The sequence below is a fragment of the Aquarana catesbeiana genome, linkage group LG05, assembly GCF_042186555.1.
Source record: "Aquarana catesbeiana isolate 2022-GZ linkage group LG05, ASM4218655v1, whole genome shotgun sequence".
NCBI lineage: Eukaryota > Metazoa > Chordata > Amphibia > Anura > Ranidae > Aquarana > Aquarana catesbeiana.
The window spans coordinates 382,181,841-382,208,994 of record NC_133328.1 but is presented as its reverse complement, the minus strand read 5'-3'; the positions used below and the strand labels follow the sequence as shown (position 1 = coordinate 382,208,994).

At 40.7% G+C, this 27,154-nt stretch overlaps 1 protein-coding gene across 1 annotated transcript in view; it reads right to left on the bottom strand.

The window, feature by feature from the left end:
* Positions 1-27,154, bottom strand: part of LOC141144913 (uncharacterized) — a 126,949-nt gene that overhangs the window by 55,469 nt on the left and 44,326 nt on the right. Inside the window, exons 5-14 of the mRNA XM_073631020.1 lie at positions 22,106-22,271; positions 17,527-17,752; positions 14,740-14,913; positions 10,503-10,580; positions 10,291-10,302; positions 9,998-10,078; positions 8,242-8,295; positions 4,345-4,398; positions 3,980-4,033; positions 1,991-2,035 (exon numbers count right to left, since the gene is read on the bottom strand). Of these exons, the coding sequence (XP_073487121.1) occupies positions 1,991-2,035; positions 3,980-4,033; positions 4,345-4,398; positions 8,242-8,295; positions 9,998-10,078; positions 10,291-10,302; positions 10,503-10,580; positions 14,740-14,913; positions 17,527-17,752; positions 22,106-22,271 (944 nt within the window). The remainder of the gene's footprint in view (positions 1-1,990; positions 2,036-3,979; positions 4,034-4,344; positions 4,399-8,241; positions 8,296-9,997; positions 10,079-10,290; positions 10,303-10,502; positions 10,581-14,739; positions 14,914-17,526; positions 17,753-22,105; positions 22,272-27,154) is intronic.

The window sequence follows — 27,154 nt, the reverse complement described above, 5'->3', positions numbered from 1 at the left end:
GACGAAGACTGGGATGCCATTACAGTTCATGTGCGTGTAAAGGCAGGCGTCCCAATACTTTTGATATTATAGTGTATATATTGTATATACATATTAGGAAATAAGGCTTCATGAGCATGAATGAATGTAATATAGTTTTATATTTTTACTTAAGGGACCAATATTCAAAATAGTAAGTTTAGACTCAATCCTATGCTTGGCATTGCTATGGCAAATAAAACTGAGTATTTGCCATGTACAGTGCCTTGAAAAAGTATTAATACCCCTTGAAATTTTCCACATTTTATCACGTTACAACCAAAAACATAAATGTATTTTATTGGAATTTTGGCACATAATTGTGAAGTGGAAGGAAAATGATGAATGGTTTTTCAAATTTTTTACAAATAAATAGTTGAAAAGTGTGGCGTGCATTTGTATTCAGCCCCCTTTACTCTGATACCCCTAACTAAAATCTAGTGGAACCAATTGCCTTCAGAAGTCACCCAATTAGTAAATAGAGTCCACACGTGTGTAATTTAATCTCAGTATAAACACAGCTGTTCTGTGAAGCACCCAGAGGTTTGTTAGAGAACCTTAATGAACAAACAGCATTATGAAGGCCAAGGAACACACCAGACAGATCAGGGATAAAGTTGTGGAGAATTTTAAAGCAGGGTTAGGTTATAAAAAAATCTCAAGCTTTGAACATCTCACAAAGCACTGTTCAATCCATCATCCGAAAAAGGAAAGAGTATGGCATAACTGCAAACCTACCAAGACATGGTTGTCCACCTAAACTGACAGGTCGGGCAAGAAGAGCATTAATCAGAGAAGCAGCCAAGAGGCCCATGGTAACTCTGGAGGAGCTGCAGAGATCCACAGCTCAGGTGGGACAATCTGTCCACAGAACAACTATTCAGGTGGGACAAAATTCCCATTTGCTGCTTGTGAGAAGCCATGTGGGGGACACAGCAAACATGTGGAAGAAGGTGCTCTGGTCAGATGAGACCAAAATTGAACTTTTTGGCCTACAAGCAAAACGCTATGTGTGGCAGAAAACGAACATTGCCCATCACCCTGAACACACCATACCCACCGTGAAACATGGGGATGACAGCATCATGTTGTGGGGATTCTTTTCTTCAGCAGGGAAAGGGAAGCTGATCAGAATTGATGGGAAGATGGATGGAGGGAAATACAAAGTAATCTTAGAAGAAAACCTGTTAGAGTCCGCAAAAGACCTGAGACTGGGGTGGAGGTTCACCTTCCAGAAGGACAATGACCCTAAACATACAGCCAGAGCTACAATGGAGTGGTTTAGATCAAAGCATATTAATGTGTTAGAATGACCCAGTCAAAGTACAGACCTAAATCCAATTGAGAATTTGTGGCAGAACTTGAAAATAGCTGTTCACGGGCGCTCTTCATCCAATCTGACAGAGCTTGAGCTATTTGGCAATGAAGAATGGGCAAAAATGTCACTTTTTAGATGTGCAAAGTTGGTAGAGACATCCCCAAAAAGACTTGCAGCTGTAATTGCAGTGAAAGGTGGTTCTACAAAGTATTGACTAAGGGGGGCTGAATACAAATGCATGCCACTTTTCACATATTTATTTGTAAAAAGTTCTGAAAACCATTTATCATTTTCCTTCCACTTCACAATTATGTGCCACTTTGTGTTGGTCTATCACATAAAATCCCAATAAAATACATTTATGTTTTTGGTTGTAGCATGACAAAATGTGAAAAATTGTAAGGGGTGTGAATCCTTTTTCAAGGCACTTTATATAGTGTGAGAATTTAATTGGAACATCTCAGGTAATATTTATTTAAATTATGGCAACGGTTCTGTTTCTGAAAAGTAAATGATAAAGGAAAATACTGAAGATAATGATTGCCTATTGCAAGGCAAGTATCCAGGCAAAAGCCCCACTAATTCTCAATGCAGTAGTTTTAGCTGTTTTGATTACAAATAATTAAAATAACATATTTTGTTCACTAGGTTTACCTTAGGTCCTATTGGTCCAGGGACACCATTCATTCCAGGCAGGCCCTGGGAAAACAAACAGGATATGTAGATTCATATCAAAGTACTGTAATATGAACAATGGTAAAGTTGTATGGTTGATTTGCAAAAACTAGAATAAACATGATGGCTAAACATGGGAATTAAAACAAAGACGATTTTTAATTTGACATATTTCTTTTCTAACCATCAGTCTTATTTAATAAATATTTAGGCATCTATTTATCATTGTTTTACCCCAAGTTTCACATATTTCCACCCAAGATTCTATTTAAAAAATGTGTAAATGATGAGTGAAAACATTGATAAATACGCTCTTTGGTATTAAGTCTTAAAGCAGACATAGCATTGGGTATTTTTAAATGTTAAGTATATGTAACCTAAGTGTAACTTCCCAGGGTTATATATCAATGTTTTTTTACCTAAGTTTGGCCCAAGACACACTTTCATCCAAAATTCAATTAGATAGATGTGTGAATCCTGGATTAAAGTTGCGTAAATCTTGGGTCAAAAAATTAATTAACAGACCTCTTAGGAGTATTTATTAACTCTTATTCATTGTCTTTACATGCTTCTCTCTTACATTGCCTTCATGTGCTTTTCTCTCCAGAAGGTTAGTCCTATCTTTATTTAGGCATCATCTGAGATTTGCATCTACTTTCTGTTCTTGGACTAAGATGCTGGCACCTACATGACACAATTATGTATATTTTGGTGCCTGCACAAGTTTTGGCATTACTTTCACCTTCTTTTTTTCTCTAGAATGTTGGGGCCGCCATTGTTCAGGCATCATCCAAGGTCTGTATGTACTTTTTGTTTGAACTAAGGCACTGGCTCAACATAACATAATGATGTAAATCCTGTTGTCTGTGTCATTTTTGATCCTGCTTCATTTGCTTTGTCCAGGCACCGTCCAGGGTCCACATCTACTTTAATTTCCTGATCTTAGATGCTAACTCGGAAATGACACAATCATGTAAATCCTGGTGCCTGTGTAGCTTTTGGCTTGTTGACACATATTGCCCCAGGCAAACATGCTGATGCTTTTCACCTTGTGACTTGCTACAAAGTTGTTGTAACCCATATTGCACTTCCTAGCCTAGGTAAATCGCTTTCCTGGAGTTCAAGGCTTGCTTTTTATTATAAACAGTACAATTTTTTAGAAACATTTTACAATTTTGACATGTAAAATAATTCTTTATGTAGACTTGTAGTTGCTAAAAGGTCCGCTTTATTTTCAGTAACCCACAGTAAATAGTCAGAATCCATCTTGCACATGTCTGACATTAGCAAGTGAATTTAAACTGGTTTCTAAGGGTTACTGTAAGTAGGAGGAACGTGGAAAGGAAGAGACATGGGAAATCTCTTTGCCGACTCCCTTTAAAAGGTGAAGACTTAAAGATGGTCATCCTTATTCTTGCTTCACTTCACAGGGAATTGCTGACCTGTTGCTGACCAATCATGCATTGAAGTATTAAAAGTTTCAACTCCTGGTTTGCAGGTTTGGCCAGTGACTCGCTAGGTAACAAGCCAGCAATGGCAACATTCATATTTCTGTCTGCAATTGTTTCCCTTTTTCAAAACTATGACTGAGTAAAGGAACTCTTTAATGAATTAAGACTGACTACAGATAGATTGAAAATTTTGATCCATCTATGGCAGTTCCTGATACAGAAGTCAATCTAATGATCGACTTCTCTCAAATGGGAATGTTGGAAATTTTTCATTCGATCAGTGCATGTAGCCAATCGGCTGCAGCATTGATCAGTGTATTCTGACAGTGGAGGAGTCCCCACTGTCAGAATACAATAGCACATTGGAGAGGATTCCTCCATCCACCTTGCTTGTGTGGGTGGGGAAATCCTTTCATTTTCATTTTTTTTTTTAATCCGCCCGCTGGCTGATCAGAAAAAATATTCCATCTATGGACAGCCTAAGGCTGTCCTGTGTTAGAATGACACAACATTATACCTGAATTCCAGGGGGGCCTGAATCACCTTGAAGCCCAGGCAGTCCTTGTGGTCCCTGAATCAGACAGAAAATAAACAGACAACCTATTTATGACCTGTTGATCAGATGAAACATGTTTAACACACTTTACTCCTAGTGGCTTATTTAGTTATGGAGGTGAAATAGAAGCATGGGTTACTATTATTCCTACACTAGTTGATAACTGAAACCAACTGTACTTGCCATGCGTTCCTTGACAGTCCACTGAAGACACAGCTACAGAATCATAAAGTTTTCTTTTACCCTCTCCATGCAGGTATGATACTTCTTATCCTCACAATCCAACCCAATTAACAACAGTCATATGCATATTTTCTAAAACAAACCCTTTGTCCTGAAGTGCCTGGTATTCCAGGTGGTCCTGGAGGTCCTGGCAGCCCCTGAAAAACATTTAGCACATACCCTTTACACGTTTCTAAATGTAAAAGTACATGTATTGGAAAAATAATAGGTAACACAATGAAACAGTAACTGCTAGCAACAATACATTGGGGTTGATTTACTAGAACTGGAGAGTGCAAAATCGGATGCAGCTCTACACAGAAACCAATCAGGTTTTTTTTTTGTTAAAATTTATTTGAACTAACTTAAGTTAGAAGGTGATTGGCTACCATGCACAGCTGCACCAGATTTTGCATTCTCCAGTTTTAGTAAATCAATCCCATAGTCACGAGCTAGTTAAAGTATGTGATATATTTTGATGGCGCAAAATCTTCTTTGTGAAACTTTACCTTGAAAGAAAAACAAATTGCTAGTACTCTGCACAGTCTTTTTCTTGGGTAGGAGAAACTGTTTCCTTTCTGCCCAAAAAAACTCAGGTTCCTTTTTACTAGCAACATTTTTGGTACCACTGACTGCTGCCCCTGCGTAGAGCATTGTACATGCCTGGCATCTGTGAGATGAGTGGAATTGTTCATTCATTGTTCATATTGGGAGTCACATCATCAATGGCTTCCCTATTGAGGACGAGGAAAATGCTAGCATCAGTAGACACTTTATTATAACAGTTGGCAATGCACTCACACCCGTAAAATAAAGGATATCATTTTCTGAGCAGGTGTGCTGCCATTCCATTGAAAATGAATGATTTGCTTTAATTCAGCACATCTTAAGGCAAAGAAATGCAAACCATAATTTAAAAGGTAAAAAATAAGAAATCAATCGAATACCGGATCCCTCAATCAGATCTCACAATCAATGGTGTTTGGATACAATTGTGTTGCCATGTAAAATCAAAAGCTATGCATAGTGCTCTCTATATTTTCCAATAAAAAATTATTAAATCTTAAAAGGTCTACTCACAAAAAGCAGCACTGAGTATCCAGTGCTAAGATTACAGAGGTTTTTCACAGCGTGTCTCGCCGAGAGACTGTGTGACTGAGTGGTAGGTGGCTGCAGCTGACGTGATCGGGTCCTCCTTCTCACATGCGTATCGTCCCAGTGGGCAGGACTTCCTCAGCGGTATTCAGAGGATCACGATCCAGCTCTATTTACAGCCACCTAGTTAATTGACATGCGCAATAGATCAATTCAACACCTGAACTTACACAGGCACACATAGGCTAAAATCCCTCAGCGCATCACTTAGCTGAATCTCACACAGGCATCTGAGACTCAAGACTTTTGGTATAATAGAGAGTTTTATCTTCAGACGAGGGGCGTTGCTATGGGGGCTCGGTTTGCTCCCAGTGTGGCCAATTTATTTATGGCCCACTGGGAGGAAGAATATGTATTCAAAAACCGACCCCCAGAACTAGCTTGCTACCACAGGTATATAGACGATTTGATTATGATTTAGGAGGGGGATAGACCAAGTTTGGAAGCATTCATGAATCGATTAAATGCTAATAATAAAAACATAACTTTGTCCTGAAATATTAGTGCGGAATGTATAGTTTTTCATGATTTAGAAATCTCCAAAGTAGGTGAAGTTTTTAAAATGATCAATCACTTTAAACCCACTGAGCGGAATTCTTTTATTCCATTAGAAAGCTGCCATCATCGTAATTGGTTGTGTAACATCCCTAGAGGGAAGTTCATCCGTTTACGACGAATCTGTACCTCGGAAGATGACTTTGTTTCAACAGAAGGGATATGACAGATCCATACTAGATAGAGAAATGGAAACAGAAAAATGGATAGGAAGAGACTGGTTTCTAACACACCTTGTTTGAATGCAAATGCTTCCACTAACATGAAGTTATGCTTGGATTATAATATCCAGTATAAAAAATTTGAAAAAATTGTTCAGAAACACTGGCCGATATTGAAGCAGGATAGAATTCTGAGCCCAGCTCTCCCACACAGACCTCAGTTTATTTATAAGAAAAGCACCTACTCTTAGGGACAGATTGGCACCAGGAGTGATTGATCCCCCAACCCAAGTAGAAAATAGGCTTTTCTCTTTTTTAACAGGATTTTACGCTTGCAGGCGATGCCCAGCTTGCAAACAAGAGAAGGGCAATGTAAAGAAAAGGAAGGAGTTTGTAGCGACTGTTACTAACAAATCCTATAAAATGAAATAGTTAATTACATGTGCCACTGTGGGGGTTGTCTACATGTTGAAATGCGGGTGTGGCTTACAATATGTAGGGAGGACCTCTAGACCTTTGCATGTTAGAATAGGTGAGCACGTTAATAACATTAAAAAAGGATTAGTTACCCACAATATCTCTAAACATTTCAGATTATTTCATAACCGTGATCCTAAACACTTTAAATTTTGGGGTGTCGAGAGGGTTAAGAGACATTGGAGGGGGAGTAACTTTATCCGACAAATAAGTCGTCGCGAGTCCTACTGGGTGTATGAAACAGTGCCCATGGATTTAAATGTTGAGTTCGATTTGAACTGTTTTATTTCTGATCGCTAATTTAAATGTGTAATTTTATAATGAATTAAGTCTCATTTATGTTGATTAATTTTTATATATGAAGATTGGTATGTGATTGATTATGAGTGGAGGGTGGTTGCCCAGACGTTTTTTATCATAAATTTAATTGTAATTGTAAAAATTATTATTTTTAAAACAATTATTTTTTCTTTTGTGCAAGAATGATGTTCACACCAGGAGAATTAAGGCAGTTTTTTTTTTAAATGGTGTTTTACAATAATATTAATGATTTTTCCTCCCTGATATAACACAGGACATGGCTTATCCATCTGTTGATTTACTTGAGTCTCCGATGCCTGTGTGAGATTCAGCTAAGTGATGCGCTGAGGGATTTTAGCCTATGTGTGCTTGTGTAAGTTCAGGTGTTGAATTGATCTATTGCGCATGTCAATTAACTAGGTGGCTGTAAATAGAGCTGGATCGTGATCCTCTGAATACCGCTGAGGAAGTCCTGCCCACTAGGACGATACGCGTGCGGGAAAGAGGACCCGATCACGTCAGCTGCAGCCACCTTCCACTCAGTCACACAGTCTCTCGGCGAGACACGCTGTGAAAAACGTCTGTAATCTTAGCACTGGATACTCAGTGCTGCTTTTGTGAGTAGACCTTTTAAGATTTAATATATTTTTATTGGAAAATATAGAGAGCACTATGTATATCTTTTGATTTTACATGGCAACACGATTGTATCCAAACACCATTGATTGTGAGATCTGATTGAGGGATCCGGTATTCGAATTGGAGCAGTGGAGCCTGTTAATAGCAGGAAACAAGAAGAAGCATTGGTCATTTGTGTTACCCCAGTGGTGGTGAATGCTTAATTAGACCTGTCTGTTAGCTCAGAAGGTCCATAGTATGAGGTGAGCGGCTTGTACTACTGTTAGTGGAGGTTGATTCACTTGAATGCACACAGATGAAAAGCTATTCATATAACACATTATACCACAGCTGAGGATTTCTCCACATTTTTATTGTTCCTGTCCTGTGTTATATATATGCATGGACTCTCTTTCTGTTTGTCAAAAGACTTTTATATATATGTCATTTTTATTAGGTCTATATTATTGAATTTAGCTATTTTAGTAGTTTTATTCAGCGCTGCACTATCTGTTTGACCATTTAAAAGGTGCCTGAATTTTTTTTAATGAAGTGTGAGTAAACAATAACCAAAGATATAACATATTTGAAAAAGAGAAACAGATATCAATTTACATAAACCTGTTTTATTAATTGTAAATGATTGTTTATGATGCTTTAGAATGGGAACATTATGTATTGATATGCAAATGAATACACATTTAATAAAATCAGATGCACATTTAAATTACTTACAGGTTTCCCATCAGCTCCTGGGGCACCTCGCTCTCCTATACGTCCTTCATTGCCCTATAAGAAGAATTAGTTAATGGAAGTCTAAAATAGATGGTAGAGCAATTGGCTGATTGGGGTCCCCAATAATGTTGTACTTATATCTATGATGACATCTTTATGCCATTATGCGTTTAGAGGGTAAGGCTATGTCTGGCAACTACCTGCTATCAGGAACCATTTTACGCTTGGCAAAGAGAACAAGTAGGAAAATGTAACGTTTTATTACTTCGGGAGCCAGAATTATGTTGCCTCACATGACTATTGGAAGAGAGTTTTAAATATAGAGACATTAACAGCTTATTCAGCAAGGCTGTGAAAAGATCAGTGGCGATTTATTTGTTTCAATAACCTATAGCAACTGATAAGATGTCACATAATAACTGATCAGTTGATAGGGGTTACTACACATTTCACAGCTTGATTGCCATTTTCAAGCCTGTAAATGGGTTTTGACCAAACTAGCCTGTCTCATTGTTACCTATTCAATTCTTTTAGTTCTGTATAGGCCTAATTAAATGTAATTATTTGGCTTGCATATCAATTATTCTTAGATAGAGAAGGATTGGGCTACTAATCAAGTATGTTGGGCTAGTGGCCCTGAGTGGAGATAATTCACCTTTCAGACAATAATCAGAGCTGCCAATGACTCATGGTGGGCCTTATATGGCTACCTGCTTTCAGCATTGACTTCACTTGTCAAATGCAGAAAGCTTGCAAAGGAAGATGATGCTGGAAGAGATTAAAAGGAGTGTTAATCCATGTTCTTTACAAAACATGTACCTTTTATAATGTCCACCAATCAACTTTAAAGAGAAGTATGGAAATGGGTTTTTAATCATGCTTACCAAGCTGGTGTCATCTGTCCCCCGTTGGCTCTAACACTGAAAACCGAGCAATCAAACACTGCCGTTCTCTTGGTTCTCACAGCTCCATGAGCAGAGAGCTCTGACTGTCAGTCACCAGCTCTCTGCTCTGCCCCCCCCCCCTCCCCCACTCACTGGAATGCTGAACTATGGAGGGGGCATTAGCGGCCAGCTCTGCCTCTCAGCAGCTTGCTGATAGGTTGAGCAGGATGCTGGTCCAGGCATGTGGGCAGATTCCGACCGGCTCTGTGACGTCAGCCGACAGTGGGCTTCAGTCTGCTGAAAATGGGTCACAGGAGTGCAAAACGAGCTGCACTGCTGTGATCCCCATGAGAAGTACAGCCAAACAAGCTTTGGCTATACTTTTCCTTTAATCAGCTTTGCATGGTAGACTTTCTTTAGCTCACATAAATCTGACACAATTTTGAAAGAACTAGTTGGCTTTGTTTGAGACCCCCCCAAGCCATGAATTCTCAGTCTTTTGCTCTTGCAGCACCTCAAACATTAGATAAAATATGATTGAGATATTCCCTTACAGATACAGCAGAGATATCTGTAGAGGGCCAAATGACGATTATATCACCATGGCTCATGAAAAAAGTGTGCATTTTATATGCAATAAAATGACTAATTAGCAATGAATTAAAGAATATGCTATACAGGGCAGGGCAGATCATATTTCACAACATTTGAACAGTAGATGTGCATGTTGTTTAAAGAAAAAGGACCAATAGTAGATGGCTTCCAAACAATTAGATCCATATGTACGGTTGGATTTAAATAGCCAAAATGAGAAAATTATTTCACATAGTAACATTATTTTCCTCTTTAAAGAAACAGAAAATCACACTTACTTCTGGTCCTGGTGCTCCAGGGGACCCAGGCTGACCTTCAGGACATTGGCAAGAAGGGGACGGTACCCGCTCAAGGGGACACTATAAATTGTAAAATATATCCACACACATATATTTCATGTTTATTAGTGCGATTATATTTCATGGATAAAAGTATAATATGCACAAAAAAGAATGTACATCATTCATATAGACTTTTACTAGGTTGGCATACATAGTATATAATACAAGAGAATATATGCTGCTTAGATAAATAGTGCAAATTGTATTAATAAAATATACTCTCTACTTACCCTTGGATCATTCTGTAATGAAAACAAAAGTAAGAAACTTTAATATTTCAACTAAGAGGGTTTCTGAGTTTGTTATTTGAATTGTTACAATGTTATGACTGTGGAATTTTAGAAAATTCATATTTTCTCAGAAAATAACAAAAGTAATGTAATATGCTGCTTTCATATACAGTAGTCATTAGTCTATAAGTTTTTTTTTTTTTAACACCTACCACAGTGTAGATTTCACAGGCTGTCTCTCGTTCACTCTGCTCTGGATCACAGTACAATCTTAATTTTTGTATCTCCATCTAAATACATAGAAGGATATTAGACATTACATACAAGTAACAAGTTTTTTTTTTTATGTAATATGCTTACTATATATATATATAGCTATATATCTATATATATATAGATATATAGATATATATATGTGAGTGTAGTATATATCTTCGTTTATCTATATAAGCAATGAAAACAGTTATAGCATAAGAGTAACTAATACTTTAAATTAGCAAAGTCCCAGCTGAATGTTCATTGAATTTACAATAGGCACGTTGGGGGTTAAATCAGCTGGCTTCACACAGGCTTGCAGTGCAGCTCCCCAGCAGTTAGAAGTAAAATCTGTAATAACATAAAAGAACACCAGAGGGCACGATCTAAGTGCAGTATAATAATTATTTATTACAAAAAGGAACAAAATTGGCCACTCACATGTTGTAAGAAATAAAGTGCCTATAATACCATTATGTTGTCAACTAGGGATGAGCTTCGAGTCAAACTCATGTTCGACTCGAACATCGGCTGTTCGCCAGTTCGCTGAACAGCGAACAATTTGGGGTGTGAGCGGCAAATTAGAAAGCCACAGAACACCCTTTAAAAATCTATGGGAGAAATCAAAAGTGCTAATTTTAAAGGCATATATGCAAGTTATTGTCATAAAAAGTGTTTGGGGACCTGGGTCCTGCCCCAGGGGACATGGATCAATGCAAAAAAAAGTTTTAAAAACAGCCATTTTTTTCAGGAGCAGTGATTTTAATAATGCATAACAATGAAACAATAAAAGTGTAATATTCCTTTAAATTTCGTACCTGGGGGGTGTCTATAGTATGCCTGTAAAGGGGCGCATGTTTCCCGTGTTTACAACAGTCTGACAGCAAAATGACATTTCAAAAGAAATGCCGGTCCGACAATACACATAGATGTTAATTGATAAAAACGGCATGGGAATTCCCCACAGGGGAACCCCGAACCAAAATTAAAAAAAAAAATGATGTGGGGGGCCCCCTAAATTCCATACCAGGCCCTTCAGGTCTAGTATGGATATTAAGGGGAACCCTGGCCAAAATTTTTTTTAAAAATGGCGTGGGGTCCCCCTCAAAATCTATACCAGACCCCTCAGGTCTGGTATGGATTTTAAGGGGAATCCCATGCCAAAATTTTTTAAAAAATGGCGCGGGATCTCCCCAAAAATCCATACCAGACCCGTTTTCGAGCACGCAACCTGACAGGCCGCAGGAAAAGAGGGGTGGACGAGAGAGCGCCCCCCCTCCTGAACCGTACCAGGCCACATGCCCTCAACATTTGGAGGGTGCTTTGGGGTAGCCCCCCCAAAACACCTTGTCCCCATGTTGATGGGGACAAGGGCCTCATCCCCACAACCCTTGCCTGGTGGTTGTGGGGGTCTGCAGGCGGGGGGCTTATCGGAATCTGGAAGCCCCCTTTAACAAGGGGACCCCCAGATCCCGGCCCTCCTCCCTGTGTGAAATGGTAAGGGGGTACAAAAGTACCCCTACCATTTCACAAAAAAAGTGTAAAAAATGTTAAAAATGACAAGAGACAGTTTTTGACAATTCCTTTATTTAAATGCTTCTTCTTTCTTCTATCTTCTATCTTCCTTCGGTTTCTTCCTCTATTTTCTTCTTCTTCTGGTTCTTCTGGTTCTTCCTCCGGTGTTCTCATCCGGCATCTTCCTCCGCGGCGCCGACGTCTTCTTCCCTTTTTCTTCTCGGGCCGCTCCGCATCCACCATGATAGGAGGCTCCCGCTGTGTGACGCTTCTCCTCTTGTGATGGTTCTTAAATAATGAATGGCGGGGCCACCCGGTGACCCCGCCCCCCTCTGACGAACGGGGACTTCCCTGTGGCATTCCCGTGACGTCAGAGGGGGGCGGACAAGGAAGTCCCCGTGAATCAGAGGGGGCGGGGTCACCGGGTGGCCCCGCCCCCCGTTATTTAAGAACCGTCAGAAGAGGAGAAGCGTCACACAGCGGGAGCCTCGCATCATAGATGCGGAGCGGCCCGAAGAGAAGAAGAGAAGAAGATGCTGCAGAGGAAGATGCCGGACGAGAACACTGGAGGAAGAACCAGAAGAAGAAGAAGATGGAGGAAGAAACCGAAGGAAGATAGAAGAAAGAAGATAGAAGAAAGAACAAGCATTTAAATAAAGGAATTGTCAAAAACTGTCTCTTGTCATTTTTAACATTTTTAACATTTTTACCCCCTTACCATTTCACACAGGGGGGAGGGTCAGGATCTGGGGGTCCCCTTGTTAAAGGGGGCTTCCAGATTCCGATAAGCCCCCCGCCCGCAGACCCCCACAACCACCGGGCAAGGGTTGTGGGGATGAGGCCCTTGTCCCCATCAACATGGGGACAAGGTGTTTTGGGGGGCTACCCCAAAGCACCCTCCCAATGTTAAGGGCATGTGGCCTGGTACGGTTCAGGAGGGGCGGCACTCTCTCATCCCCCCTCTTTTCCTGCGGCCTGCCAGGTTGCGTGCTCAGATAAGGGTCTGGTATGGATTTTTGGGGAGACCCCATGCTATTTTTAAAAAAAAATTTGGCACGGGGTTCCCCTTAAAATCCATACCAGACCTGAGGGGTCTGGTATAGATTTTGAGGGTGACCCCACGCCATTTTTTTTTAACATTTTGTCCGGGGTTCCCCTTAATATCCATACCAGACCTGAAGGGCCTGGTATGGAATTTAGGGGGACCCCATGTCATTTTTTTTTTTTAATTTTGGTTATTATTTTTAATTTTGGTTATTCATGTTCATGTCCCATAGACTTTAACGGTGTTCGCGTGTTCGAACACATTTTTTGCCTGTTCGCATGTTCTGGTGCGAACAGAACAGGGGGGTGTTCGGCTCATCCCTATTGTCAACAGATGTAACATTTACACAGAGCCCAGCCTGAGAAATGGAGGCATCCGTCAGCTCCAAGGCACTCTATAGCAGGGCAACCGATCTGACAGCGTGGGGCAGAACCTAATGACTTTAGACCTCGGGAGGCTTGAGAAAGAGGTGTTACACCTCGAAGCATGTAGCCACGCCCCTTCATGCTTTCCAGCGTCTGAAGTCACTAGGCTTGTTCCCACACTGCGAGTGGCCAATTTTGTTCCTTTTTTTAAAAAATAAAGAATTATTATAATGCATTTAGATTGCACCCTCTGGTGTTTTTTAATCTATATTTATAAACCTGGCACGGCTCTTGATCTGGCTACTACCTCTCAATATTGTTCCCACACTCCTCACTTACTGCCCTCATCATTCTGTTTACAAGACTGTTTACTAACCTGGTCAAAATTCAGCTGATTCAGAAGAGACCGGCTGAATTTTGATCATTGTGTTGCCTTCCCAGTTGCCTTTTTATCAACTTCTGTTGAAGAGACATGCTGAAAAGCTTGTCCATCAGCAACTGCAGCTGATGATCAGTTTATTCTCACAGCGGCAGGTCAGAATACAATGTACCAGTGGGGGATTCTTCTATGCATCTAGTGTGCTGACTGAATGAAAAAAAAAATTACAGTCTATGGCTAGCTTTAAGGCAGTGAGACCTTGTGATCACAGTGACACTGGCTGCAGAAATAAGTCTTACTAAAGATATGCTTCTACGAATTCATCCCTACAATACATTCCCAGTTCATCGCAGGGCAGTTATGAGGATGCAGACCTATAGAAGGTGCCATGGGGTTAATTTACTAAAGGCAAATAGGCTGTTCACTTTGCATGGGGATATTCACTTCACAATGGAATTTTCCCTTAGCTTAGTGAATAAGGTGAAGCTCTGCTGTCCTCCATTAAACAAAAATAAGAGGAAAATCCCTCTATATGGAAATCCTTTTTGTCACCGGGGTCAGGATCCCCAGATCTAGTATCCCCATTGGAAGGTTTCTCATTTACCCTGTTCTGGTGGCAATCCAAAATTGGGGATTTTCTTTCACTTTCACCCTCGGTAGTAATGGTAAATAGGACAAAAAGAGAAAGTTAAAATCCCAAAAAGGGGCAAAGACAGCAATAAAAACCTGATAGGTTTTCTAATCCTTCTCCACTGTATCCAAAATAAGTTATACTTTAAATATTCCTAATTCATTTAGTATACAGTATTTGTATCTATTAAGAGTTGTAATTCTGCCACATTTTCTAGAACACAGTGTAGTTTAGAACTCTTTTTATTTGTGAAACTTACAGTAAGAGCTTCATCAGATGTCTGTCTCTTTAAAACTTGTGTTTTGCCATTAATAAATATTGGTCCAATTTCTTCCAGTGCTCGATTCTCAATGAGAGTGTCATCCAGAAATAGATTTGCACTTTTATTTTTTACAAGGATCTTCAGCTGATGCCATTTTTCGTCAAATAATACCTGCATATGAGAATTATGTTATTACATATTATTTTCATTTCTGCTGCGTCTCTACTTAAAGCTGAACTCCGGGCACAAAACGTTACATTTAAATAAATTCCTCAATAGCCTGAAGTCTTGTAACATAGATTTTTTTTAATTAATGAAAATGTTCCTTTAAAGGAATTTCCTTTCAATCCACACAAATGTATTTTTCAGTTATAGGTGAAATCAGGTGGTAGCTTTCGGACTTCATATAGGTCTTTGCATATTATGAATAAATTGCATATCTTTTGAAAAAGAGTTAAGGAAGGGTATAAAAGAGTTAATAAAAATAACTAGGGTTAACTAATATTTTAATAGCGATGTGCACGAGAGCCTCAGTTTTCCAGAGACTCTCTCTCTCCTCATTGGCTGAGACGGCAGCGGGCACCATTGGCTCCTGCTGCTGTTGACCAAAGTCAGTGAGCCAATGAGAAGACAATGGGGGCAGGGCCAAGCCGCAGCTCTGTGGCTTCAAAATGCCAGGAATGAGCTGAAGTGTACACAGCATGCCATGTGTCATAAAGTGGGCACAGAAAATATAAACACAGCTAAAGTTTCTGTAAAAACTGCTTTAAGTTGTATTTCCGCCTTTTGAAAAAATAGTAACGCAAGTTAGTTTATCCATCACTATTTCTTGGACTTTGTATGTGTAGCACCCTGATGTTTGGCAGGGCTGCTAGTAAATTTACTGTATAGTTGCCTTGGCCAATTGATAGGAGATCAATTAATTCCACGCTAACTCTGGAATTTCTGCACTTCTCTCTTCTGTCACTAGATGGCCGGGTATCTGGTGACATTAGATAAGACAAGGGCATGGCAAGGATAGATTAGGAATAGATGAGGTGTCTCAACCAATGGGCAGGGATCTTCTTGGGTCCCTTGGCCTGCTGGGAGAGCCTATTTATTTGGGTGAGGTCAAGTGATCGGGGTTCGGTGCCACCTGAACAGCTGTCTGGGTGGACGTGTGTTGTGCTGCCCCGGGGCTGCTAGGCCAGAGCCTGAGGCCTATCCCGGGGATGTCTGGCTTCTAAGCTGTTTGAGGGCCTATCCAGAAGCCAGAGAGCAGTGTAGGGTTGGGACTGTGACTTGCAGTCCAACCAGAACTAACGGTTCTGCCGGTCGGAGAACCTGTCGTGATCGGAGGTAGAGGGGAAGCTGTCGCCACTAAGGGACCATCCACCTTGTTACCAGGGACCACAGTGAGTAGCTGAAGCAAGTACCAGAGCAGTATTCTCACCAACTGGGGACGGTGAAGAATTGGGAAACTTCAGCAGGTGTCAAGCCAGGGACCCAGCCAGCAGAGGTGACGATTGCAGAGCAGTCCTGTGTGTCAAGCCAGGGACCGAGCAGGCCAGTAGGGTAAGGCTTGAGGAGTATCTGTGAGTGCCAAGCTAGGGACCCAGCAGGGACACGGGGGTGATGCTTGAGGAAGATACTCAGTGAGAAGATAAGAAGAGCTCAGGAGATCCAGTGGCAGTGAATCAGAAAGTCTAGTGAGAGAGACAGGGAGCACAGTTGGGTGAAGATCTACAAGAGGAGACTGTAGAGGAAGTGAAAGAGTTAATTGTAACCTTTGTTAGAAACTGTTCAAGATTGTTGCCATAGGAGACAGCGTGTCAACTGCATGTGGTGTCCGGCTGGGTGCCTTTCCCTGCATGGCTGTCCAGCTATAGAAGTCTCTGAGTCTGCTAACTATTAAAGGGTGTCCTGGCCCTAGACCCTCTCTCCCACAGTTCTGTTTAAGAGAAAATAAATCTCTTTGCATTCAAGAAGTGTCTGGCACCCATTAATCTATCTTGCACTACACCCACCATGCCTTGTAACCCACCCTACAAAGAAGGATGTCAGCTACCCCTAACTCTAGAGGTTCTCATTAGACCAAAGGGGGTCCAGGACCTTGGGAGTGGGAGTCACTGGCTCCTGCAGCTGTCAATCTCAGCTTGTGAGGACATTAGGGGGGCAATGCCAAGCCGCCATCTGTGTCTTATAGACACACAGAGCTGGTGTTCTATCAAATAGTGCCCTCCATCGAAAAGTGCCCGCGCATGCACAGTACGGAAGGCCACTCCAGCTGATTTCCCGATCAGCTGGTGTGACGTCACCTTAGCGCATGCGCACATTGAAGGAGGCATTTTTTGATGGGAGATACCATTTGACGGCCAGAATTGAAAGCTATGCAAACAGCGGAGGGAGACCGTAGTTGTCAGATTGTGCTTTGCTGTTGCAGGGCGGATTGAGGCTGTGTTGCAGGGCGGGTTGTGGCTGTGTTGCAACCCACCCTTAGACACAGGCAAAACCTGCCGTTCATCACAAAAAACCCGCCCTGCAACACAGACAAAACCCAACCTTGAGCACACTGTAAACCCGAACCCGAAACAGTGAGGCACAATCTAACAACTACGGTCTCCCTCAGCTGTTTGCATAGCTTTCAATTCTGCCGTCAAATGGTATCTCGCATCGAAAAATGCCTCCTTCGATCTGCCCCCAGATGAAATGATATCCTCTGCTCTAACAGATATGAGTCTCAATTAAAAAAATAATGTTTGGGTTTACATCCACTTTAAGGTTTATGACTACACCGTTTCTTACCTTTAATTTTGGATCTTTAAACTTAATCACTTGGGAATTTGCATTCAGTTGTGTGACTGTAAAAATTACTGAGTTGTCAGTGCCATCTAGAGTGACTGCTGCCTGGACCTCTCCTGCTTTAGACAGTATTCTCCACAGATCAATGATGTCCTGATTTTCAGGAGACTGTAAACGTATGGTAGCCACAAACACATAGGAGGGAGGCAGACCTTCTGGAAATATTTCTCTGTTGAAAATATAATTTCATGTAAGAATGCATAGTGAAGAAAACCGAAAATCTGAAGTATAAATAAATCTAAATAGAAATGCCTGACTTCAACATATGGTTATACTGACCCATTTTAAGATTAACATACTAAAACAAATGTGTGGAAATGTGCTGGGTTTTTAGGGCTATTTGGGGCATTAAAGAGATTTACCCACATTTCCTGTCCTGCAAACAATGTTTTTAATAGAGGGGAAGTGATGGAAAATTCTCAACAGGGTCAAAAATAGTAAAACAAAACTAAAAGGGGTTCTAGCCTTCTTCCACTCTAGTAAAGTAAAACATTTTTTCTGTATGTGTTGGAGAGTTACCCTCACTTCCTGACTGGTAAAATGTTGACACTAACCCTGAAGGTAAGGGTAAATTTCTCCAGCAGAGTCCCAGATAGTATTATAAAACGTGAAAAACTTACTAACCCTTCCCCACTCTATCAAAAACTAAGGAAAAAATGTGTCTGCACATGCATCTTAACACCAGTTGCCCCACACATCTGGGTAGCTACCTTTGTTACTTCTACCTGATAAGTTTATGGCATCACCACATTGCATTTGCAGGCATTTCACTAGGGCAGAGTGGTACCTAAGTGCATGGATTCCTGGGGTCGAATCATACTATGGTCTTTATCTCAAGTACATAGAGTCTGCATGTTCTTCTGTGATGTTTGTGTTTCTGTTCTGTTTGCTTTTTCTGATACTTTGCAAAGAGTGGTAGTTGCCATAATGAGCATTTTTTTTACAAAAAAGCTAAAAAACCTTAAAGGCAAATAACACATACATTGTAGCTTGGTAAATTAAGACTACAGTTATAAAACATACCATTAGATTAATCTGCCTCTTTTAACCAGTGTATCCAATATAATTTGTAATAACATATTAGGACCCTGCCTAAGCTGTAGTGTCCCTAGTTATATGAGAGTGTTTGCAGGTAGGCTGTAACCATCCTGAGCTCTGCCTACACTTTTTGAACTTTGGTTCTCCTAAGCTCAATATATTGATTGTGTCTGGCTGTTAATGTTGATGAGGTTTTGATGGGGAAATTTCATATTTCATATTTCTTTATTAAAGTTATCTCACAATATCTAAGAAAGTCTCCAATATCCTGGTTACTTTAGCTGACTTATGCCAAAGGAAGTTCTTTGCAAACTGACCAAGTCCTTAAAATGTCATATTATTGCATGCAGTGGAAGTTGACCATTTCCCTACATTGAAGTCCTGAATATACTACAGCTATAACTAGGAATATTGAGTCTCGTCTCCAGAGCTGCATCATGCATGCATCTGGTTTGGTTATCTGTGCTAAGCCGCAAAAGCAGGCGTGATTCCGTGGCGAAACAGCATCTTTAATTAAGATTTTTTGTTATATTTTCTAATATTATTACTTATGTTATCTGTATCTGTTATTACTTATTTAAATGTTATACTTATAAGTATTTGTGTGATCTCTCTTTGCACATTTCAAACAACCCCAAAAATGTAAACTATCATGTAACTGTGAGAAAATAGGTTTTCAGTAATCATTGTGGTCATTGTGACAATGACACCTGACTAATCCCTGAGGTGTTTGTTCAGAGGTACTGTATGGTTTGGGTAGATGATAAATGTCTGAAACATCTTTCCAGTTGGGGGCAAGTACATCAGTTGGGGGCAAGTGCTGAAGGCCCTATATTTTATCCATCTGCCGGAGTGTATATCTGGAGGGAGCTGGGCCTAATAGATTGCTGAATGGAAGGTGCAGTTGTAAGGAATCCTTTTATTGAGTGTCACAGAAAAGCTAATATAAGCTGCTGCTGGATATTGCAAGAAAGATTTGTTGCCCACAAATCAAAGTGAGAGATCCACACTATTCAAGAGAGACTGTGACTCCTTTTACAGAGTCATAGATCTGTCTGGCTGCTCTTACAGGGTCAGTAATCACCAAGGTCAAGGGCCAATGGTCACCAATGGTTAAAGGGTCTGATACTCTCTGAACACCTGTCCTTTTTTACCTATTTTTGGATATTCTTCACCTCTAAACCCTTTCTTCTAGAATTGAGTTTATCTATAAAAGATAAAAAAGACAAAAGTGACTGGCACCCAGCTAATTTTTTTCCCCATCGTTTGTAAAGAGCCTGACTCTGAGGTGGAACTTTTCGCATGGCAGACTGCTTAGGGGATCGTTCTGCATAACCCCAAGAGGAGTACGACAAACACATGACTATAATCTTCTCCAGTTTGATGTGAATGGTTTCATATACAGTACTTTCTAAAGCACCCAAAAGTGGGAAATAAAGGGCTGTATTTTTTCAGTTTTAACAAATACAGGTAAAGTGTATACTTTGCAAACTTGTAACAATGAACTACTGTGTACTTTGGAATGCGGCTGATAACTTCTGCAGAACATTTTTGTTTGCTACTGATGTATCATTCTGCAGTGTGGACAGGGTTAAACTGAATATTCATTAATGCAGAAGTGCAGCAGCCATCTTTAAGGAGACCACTTGGCAATGCTCATCTATGAAGTGTCTCTAGTGCGGGGGTAGCCTTCAGGTGTGTTGGGAAAAGACTGGGCTGCTGCTGCTGGCTGAATGGATCCCTGCCATTGCTGACCTTGGCATAACTCAGAGAAGCAAAGAGACAGAGAATCTTGTCCCTGGGAGTGTGTGAAGTGTGATTTGGATGCCTGATGAGATCAGACAGAGAGCACTCTTGCACTCTCTCGTTGCAAGGAAGGAAAAAAGGGACCGTCTCAGCAGGATTGAAAGAGAGACATCACAGCAACTCCTATCCCTGTCTGAGGACTGAATCAGAGTATGTGTCCAGAGATCCAGAGGAGAGCACCCTGGGTCTGGTATGAGGCTAACATTGCACAAGTTCATCTTTTGTCTGCTGGAAACTATTGTGCTTTCTACAAGAGCCCCAACTTGGTGGACTGGGCAACTTTTTTTATCAGTCAGTAGCCAGTGAGATAAAACTGGGACTGTTATAACAAATTATTTACTGTTTATATGCTGTTGCTAGGTAAATACAATTCAGATCTGTTAATTACTGTTAGTCAGAATACTGCAGGTGTTTAAACCATATCTCTCAGAGTATTGGTGTTGTTTTATGGATCGTTTGTATAAGTGCACTTGCTAATCCTCTCTTCTGTTTGGCTAGGTTCATACATATGTGGTGGCTGTGCTGAGCGTTCCTTGCACCTTTTTAAAATTGCAGCCACAGTTGCTCTTGCACCATGTGAGTTCCAGCACCCAAAAATAAGCTGCATTTTCAGATACGTGGGGATGCCTTTAAGAATTAATGTTACCCACATATGTCTGCTAAAAAGCAGTGCATTTTGCCTGTGAATGCCTGCGGGTGCGAGAATGCATGTCAATTACATGTACTGTATGTGAACCAAGCCTTAAAGTGGTTGTAAACCCTTTACAATGACTGTATACTACAGGCAAGCCTATAAAAAGGCTTACCTGTAGCTACACTGTACATTTCCTAAACCTGCACGGTTTAAGAGATATCCCTGTATTTGCATGTGTGGACGTGATCGCCGTATGCACACTTAAGCAAACTGAAGCAACAGCACGTACGCCATTACCGGCGGCTCCTGCGCGGGAGTGACGTCATCGCGGCTCCAGCCAATCACAGCGGGTGAGTGAGGTGTGTCATATTCAGTTACACAGAGAAATCACAAAACAGTTCAGTGACTCCCCTGTTGGTAGCATACATCTGTAATGTTGAAGGCATCTCAATATTAATTTCCATCTGTGGAAGCTACTTGGATGAGTTGTGAAATATCTTCAACAGAACAGGTCCATTTGAATGTGACTAGGGGGTTGAACACGTAGGTGTTGCTGTCAAACACTGGCCATTTAAAAGCAATGTATCTCAGATGCAAAAAGTGGCCTGCAAATTCATCTCCAAAAGGACATACTGTGTTCAGGGAAAATGTCAGAAGTCAAATGCAACCTCACAACCATCATCAACACTGTACCAATGGGGGGAAATGGATATGTACTGACCCGTTTTTGACCTGTATTTCAAACACATGTCAGACGCAGCTAACCAAAGTCTGTGTGCGCAATTCCTAACTATTTCAAGCCATAAAAATAACCTGTATAAGTTAGAACCTTCACTGGCATTGCTGTAAGCAATAAGCAAACCATTGAATTTAGCTAATATGGATTTCATAAATCTTTTAGTTTTAGGCATCTTTCTAAATATATGTTACCTTTAAATTAACAAAATCTCCACCAAGCTGACATACAATAGTAGATTCTTTAAAATCAGAACGGTTTAATGTATAAACTCTTTAAGCATTTATAATATTACATTAATCTCATACCTGGTGTTTTCAGTCACATCTACAGAAGGTGTAAGAAGATAGGCTTTTTCCGAGACCAAAGACCCGGTTATCATCTGGCCTTTTTTATGAATGTTCATCCCCACAAGTAGCTCAAATCCCTTCTCATCACGTGATGCCACAGGTATTCGAGTAGGGCACACAGATTCTGTGAGAAAATAGATTATAGCATAAAAATAGATTGTGATAACTCACTAAGCATGACACTATGCTGTTTGCAAAAAAAAAACAAACAAATATGAAATGAAAGCAAATATGAGATTTAACTATCTATTACTGTAGTATAGTAAATGTATCTTTAGAAACCCAATGTGCAAAGAAGCCTTTGGAAAAGCTTAAAGTGATTGGAAACGATCACCTTGTAAAACAACCCATTTCAGTTGAAAATTGAAATGAAAGGTAAAACATTTGTGTATAGATATTAAAAAAAAAAAAAAAAAAACATAAATACCCCCCCCCTTTTTTTTTTTTTTTTAGAAATTATAAAAGTCCCATCTGCATAAGAGCTGTAGGGGAGAAGAAGCAACAGCACACTGAGCTTCCCAGTAAATGGCTGTGCAGGAGAGGCATGTCAGGACAAGTCTGATTATTGGAGGAGAGCAGGCTGAGTTGCCAGCATAGCTAGAGGACTGACCATGGTGTGTTCCCCTGCTCAGTGTGGTCAGTTTTTAATCGGAAAGCAGAGGGACTGACAGGAACACCAAGGATTTCACTCAAAGGAAGCAATACATAGAGAACAGGATACTTCCTCATAAAAGTACACGGTACAGCATTACATATCTGTAATATGAAATGCTTGGGTAGCAAACACTAGAAGAAAGGAAATCTATGGCTACAGCATACACTTTCATTTGATAACGTCTGCATTGTAATAGCAATTCAAATGATAGTTTTTAAGTGTTGTAAACTAAAATTGGTGCTAATAAAAATTATGAATTGAAAAAAAAAAAGAAAAAAAAAAAATTTTTTTTTTTATGACAACCCAATATAAGTTGACTTGAAAAATCTCCTGTCAAGTTCTGAGTTCTGCTTGTCTGCTGTTCATCTCTTTCCACAACTTGCTGGATTCCCTGCATGCTTTGCAGCTTCTCCCCTACTGTTTACTTAAAGTATAACTAAAGCTAAAACTTTTTTTTTTTAGTTTTGGATGGTGGATTAGAAAACCTGTCAGTTTTTATTGTTGTCTGTGCCCCCATTGGGGAGATCTATTGTCTTTATTTGTCCTGTTTACCATTATCAATGAAAGTGAAAGTAAAGAAAATCCCAAATTTTGGGTTGTCCAAAGAAAAGTAAAAGAAGGGAAATGTTTCAATGGGGACGCTAGTTCTGGTGACCTGGAGGTCCCAAGGGATTCCCTCTAATTTGTAGGGATTTCTTCTCTCTTCCTGTTTGGCTGCAAGACAAGACGTTAAGGGAAATGGGACAGACATGGTGAAATAAATCTGACAAGGATTATAACTCTGCTTATAGTTCTACTTTAACCACTTCTGCCCCGGAAGGATTTGCCCCCTTAATGACCAGGCCATTTTTAGCGATACGGCACTGCGTCGCGTTAACTGACAATTGCGCAGTCATGCGACATTGTACCCAAACAAAATTGATGTCCTTTTTTCCCACAAATAGAGTTTTCTTTGCGTGGTATTTCATCTCTGCAGTTTTTATTTTTTGCGCTAAAAACAAAAAAAGAGCAACAATTTTGAAAAAAATAAAAAATGTTTACTTTCTGCTATAATACATATGCAAAAAAAAAAAAAAGTAAAAATACAAATTAATTCATCAGTTTAGGCCAATATGTATTTCTCTACATATTTTTGGTAAAAAAAACGCAATAAGCTTATATTGATTGGTTTGCGCAAAAGTTATAGCGTCTATAAAATAGGGAATAGATTTAGGGACTTTAATTTTTTTATTGTTTTTACTGGTAATGGCAGTGATCTGCAATTTTTAGCGGGACTGTAACATTGCGGCGGACAAATCTGGTCCCCAAAACAAAAAGTGACACCAATACACTGATCAGTGTTAAAAAAATGCACTGATCAATGTATAAGCCTAGGTTCACATTGGAGCAATTTGTCAAATCGCATGCCAAATCAGCAGCTATTGCCAGCAATGGCACCATCCAAATCGTTGCGCCGCCAACTTTGTGGTATGGAAAAGAAGAAAGGTAACAGCGCTCTCTGCAGGGACAACTCAATCCATACACCAGGTCCACTTACAGGTGCCGAGGCTTGATGTATCCCAACACACTCCAATGCAACAGTAATAAGGAGAGCCGGCAAAACTGTAATCCTTAAAGTGTCGTTTATTGGTACAACAGAGTGACAATAAAACAATAAAGCTTTATTGTTTTATTGTCACTCTGTTGTACCAATAAACGACACTTCAAGGATTACAGTTTTTGGCGGCTCTCCTTATTACTGCCAACTTTGTGGTGCTGCACCGATTCCCAAAAGTTGCTTTTTGTACTACTTTTGGCGACTTCGGGTGCGATTTCAATAGACATCTGTGCGGGAGCCCGCACAGATGTCTCTGAAATCACCCCCCGCAGTCGGACTGACATTCGGGTATATGAAATTGTGCGAATTTAGCTAAACTCGCACGATTTCAATCCTGCAGCAGTGTGAACCTAGGCTTAATGACACTGGCAGGGAAGGGGTTAACACTAGGGGAGATCGAAGGGTTAACTGTGTTCCCTCAGTGTGTGTTCTAACTGTGTGGGGAATGGGCTCACTGGGACAACACAGAGATCACTGTTCCTGATCACTAGGAACAGCCGATCTCAGTGTTGTCTCCTGTCAAAACGGGGATCCCACTTGTTTACATAGGCAGATCCACGTTCTGCGTTTCTGTGGAGCGATCGTGGGTGGCCGACGGACATAGAGCTCCCCCGGCGATGCGCGTGTGCCGACCGTATAACATGCATGAAGCGACATACAATTACGTCGTTTCGCGCAGCTGGGCTGCCCTGCCGCAGTATATGTGTGGTAGGCGGTCCGGAAGTGGTTAACATACTATCTTACATAACTACTGTACATATCCCATGGCGCTTTGCTACCTGCAAGTTGTGATTGCTGTACTGACTCTACCTCCCGAAAATTGTCCTCTCAGCACTTCTAAAGTTCAGAGCACAGGCTCTGTGAAATGTATGACACAGTAGTGCCTACTCACAGGGCATAGTGAATATGTGTCACAGAATTCAAGGAAATAAATGTGTGGGATCCTCACACAGAACATTTAAAATATTTATGATCCTTCAGATTAATAGTAGGCCAAAAATAATTGAAATACATTGTAGAAATGAATATACAATGTTACATTTTACCCATTGATACTCTTCAAATACTCTTTAAGGTTGTTATTTCTGTCTGTGTTTCCCCTTTGCAAAAACATTCTCTTAGTGCAGGGGTAGGCAACCTTAATGAGGTTGAGATCTACTCAACCACTTGCCGCCCGCGGCCAGGGTTCTTTAACCATGTGATCGGCTTTGTTCAATCACAGCCGGTCACATGTAAACACGGAGATGCTGGTAATTGGCGCTCCTTGCCTCACACTGATAGAGTGTGAGAAGAGGAGAGCCAATCAGCGGCATCTCTTCACAGATGACATCTAGGGATGTAATTAAGGGCACTGACCAGTGCCCTGATTACAGTGCCAACCAGTGCCCACAATTGGCACCAATAAGTGCCCACAAGTGCCAGCAATCAGTGGCCATCAGTGATGCCAGTCAGTGCTGGCTATCAGTGCTGCCCATCAATGCCCATCACTGCTGCCCATCAATGCCCATCACTGCTGCCCATCAATGCTCATCACTGCTGCCCATCAATGCAACCCATCAATGCCCATCAGTGCCACCCATCAGTGCTGCCTATCCGTGCCGCCTATCTGTGCCCAGTACCCACCAGTGCCACCCATCAGTGCCGCCTATCAGTGCTCATCAGTGCCACCTTTTAGTGCCACCTATCAGTGCCCATAAGTGTGGCATATTCGTGCCTCCTCATCAGTGCCACCTAATTAGTGCCCATAAGTGCCGCCTCATCAGTGCCCATAAGTGCCACCTAATCAGTGCCCATCAGTGAAGGAGAAAAATTACAAATTTACAAAACTTACTGACAGAAACTAAAAAAAACTTTTTGTTTTTTCAAAATTTTTGGTCTTTTTTTTTTTAGGAAAAAATAAAAAACCCAGGAGTGATTAAATACCACATAAGGAAAGCTCAATTTGTGTGAAGAAAATGATAAAAAAAATTCACATGGTTACAGTGTAGTATGACCGCGCAATTGTCATTCAAAGTGTGAGCGCTGAAAGCTGAAAAATGGCTTGGGCAGGAAGGAGGTGTAAGTGCCCAGTATTGAGGTGGTTAAAGAGGAACTGCAGTCTGCTCACATAATTTGTAATAAAAACATCTTTGCCATTATGAAGCTCCCCTCCAATCAATTTGCATATTATTTTATATATACTGTGATTCTGTACTTGTCAAATATGCTGCAGAAATCTCCCTCCACTGTGTCTGGCTGCAGCCATTTTAACTGTGGGCAGCTGAAGCTGCTGCCTGTTCACTTCCTTGATTTACACAGACACACAGAGGCACACCTCCAGCTCTACAGCTCTCATTGGCCCTCTTATGACTCACCCCCCTCCCTTCCTGGCAAACTCTCACGAGAGTGAGAGAGAGAGCTGTGCATGATGTCATAAGCCTAGGCTTTTTACCAGACAATAAACAGGAAGTGGACTATATAAAGTATTTACTGGCAGAAAAAAAATGTTTTACTATCCAAAGTTAAAACAACAAGGGCAGAAGATTTAATAGATGGAAAGATGAAAAAATGACTGAAGTTCCCCTTTAAATAACACGGGAGAAGTCAAAGATCACCGGCACAGTGTCGCCTCCTCACACCTGATTTAAACCTCTAATTGCCGTACTACCGTGTTGCAATCTTGTGCACTGTACGGCAATCATGGGCAATCGCGACCCATTTAAGAAAATGGGGCCACTGTGCATGCTTCTTTGTCACTGCATATTCACAAATCTGG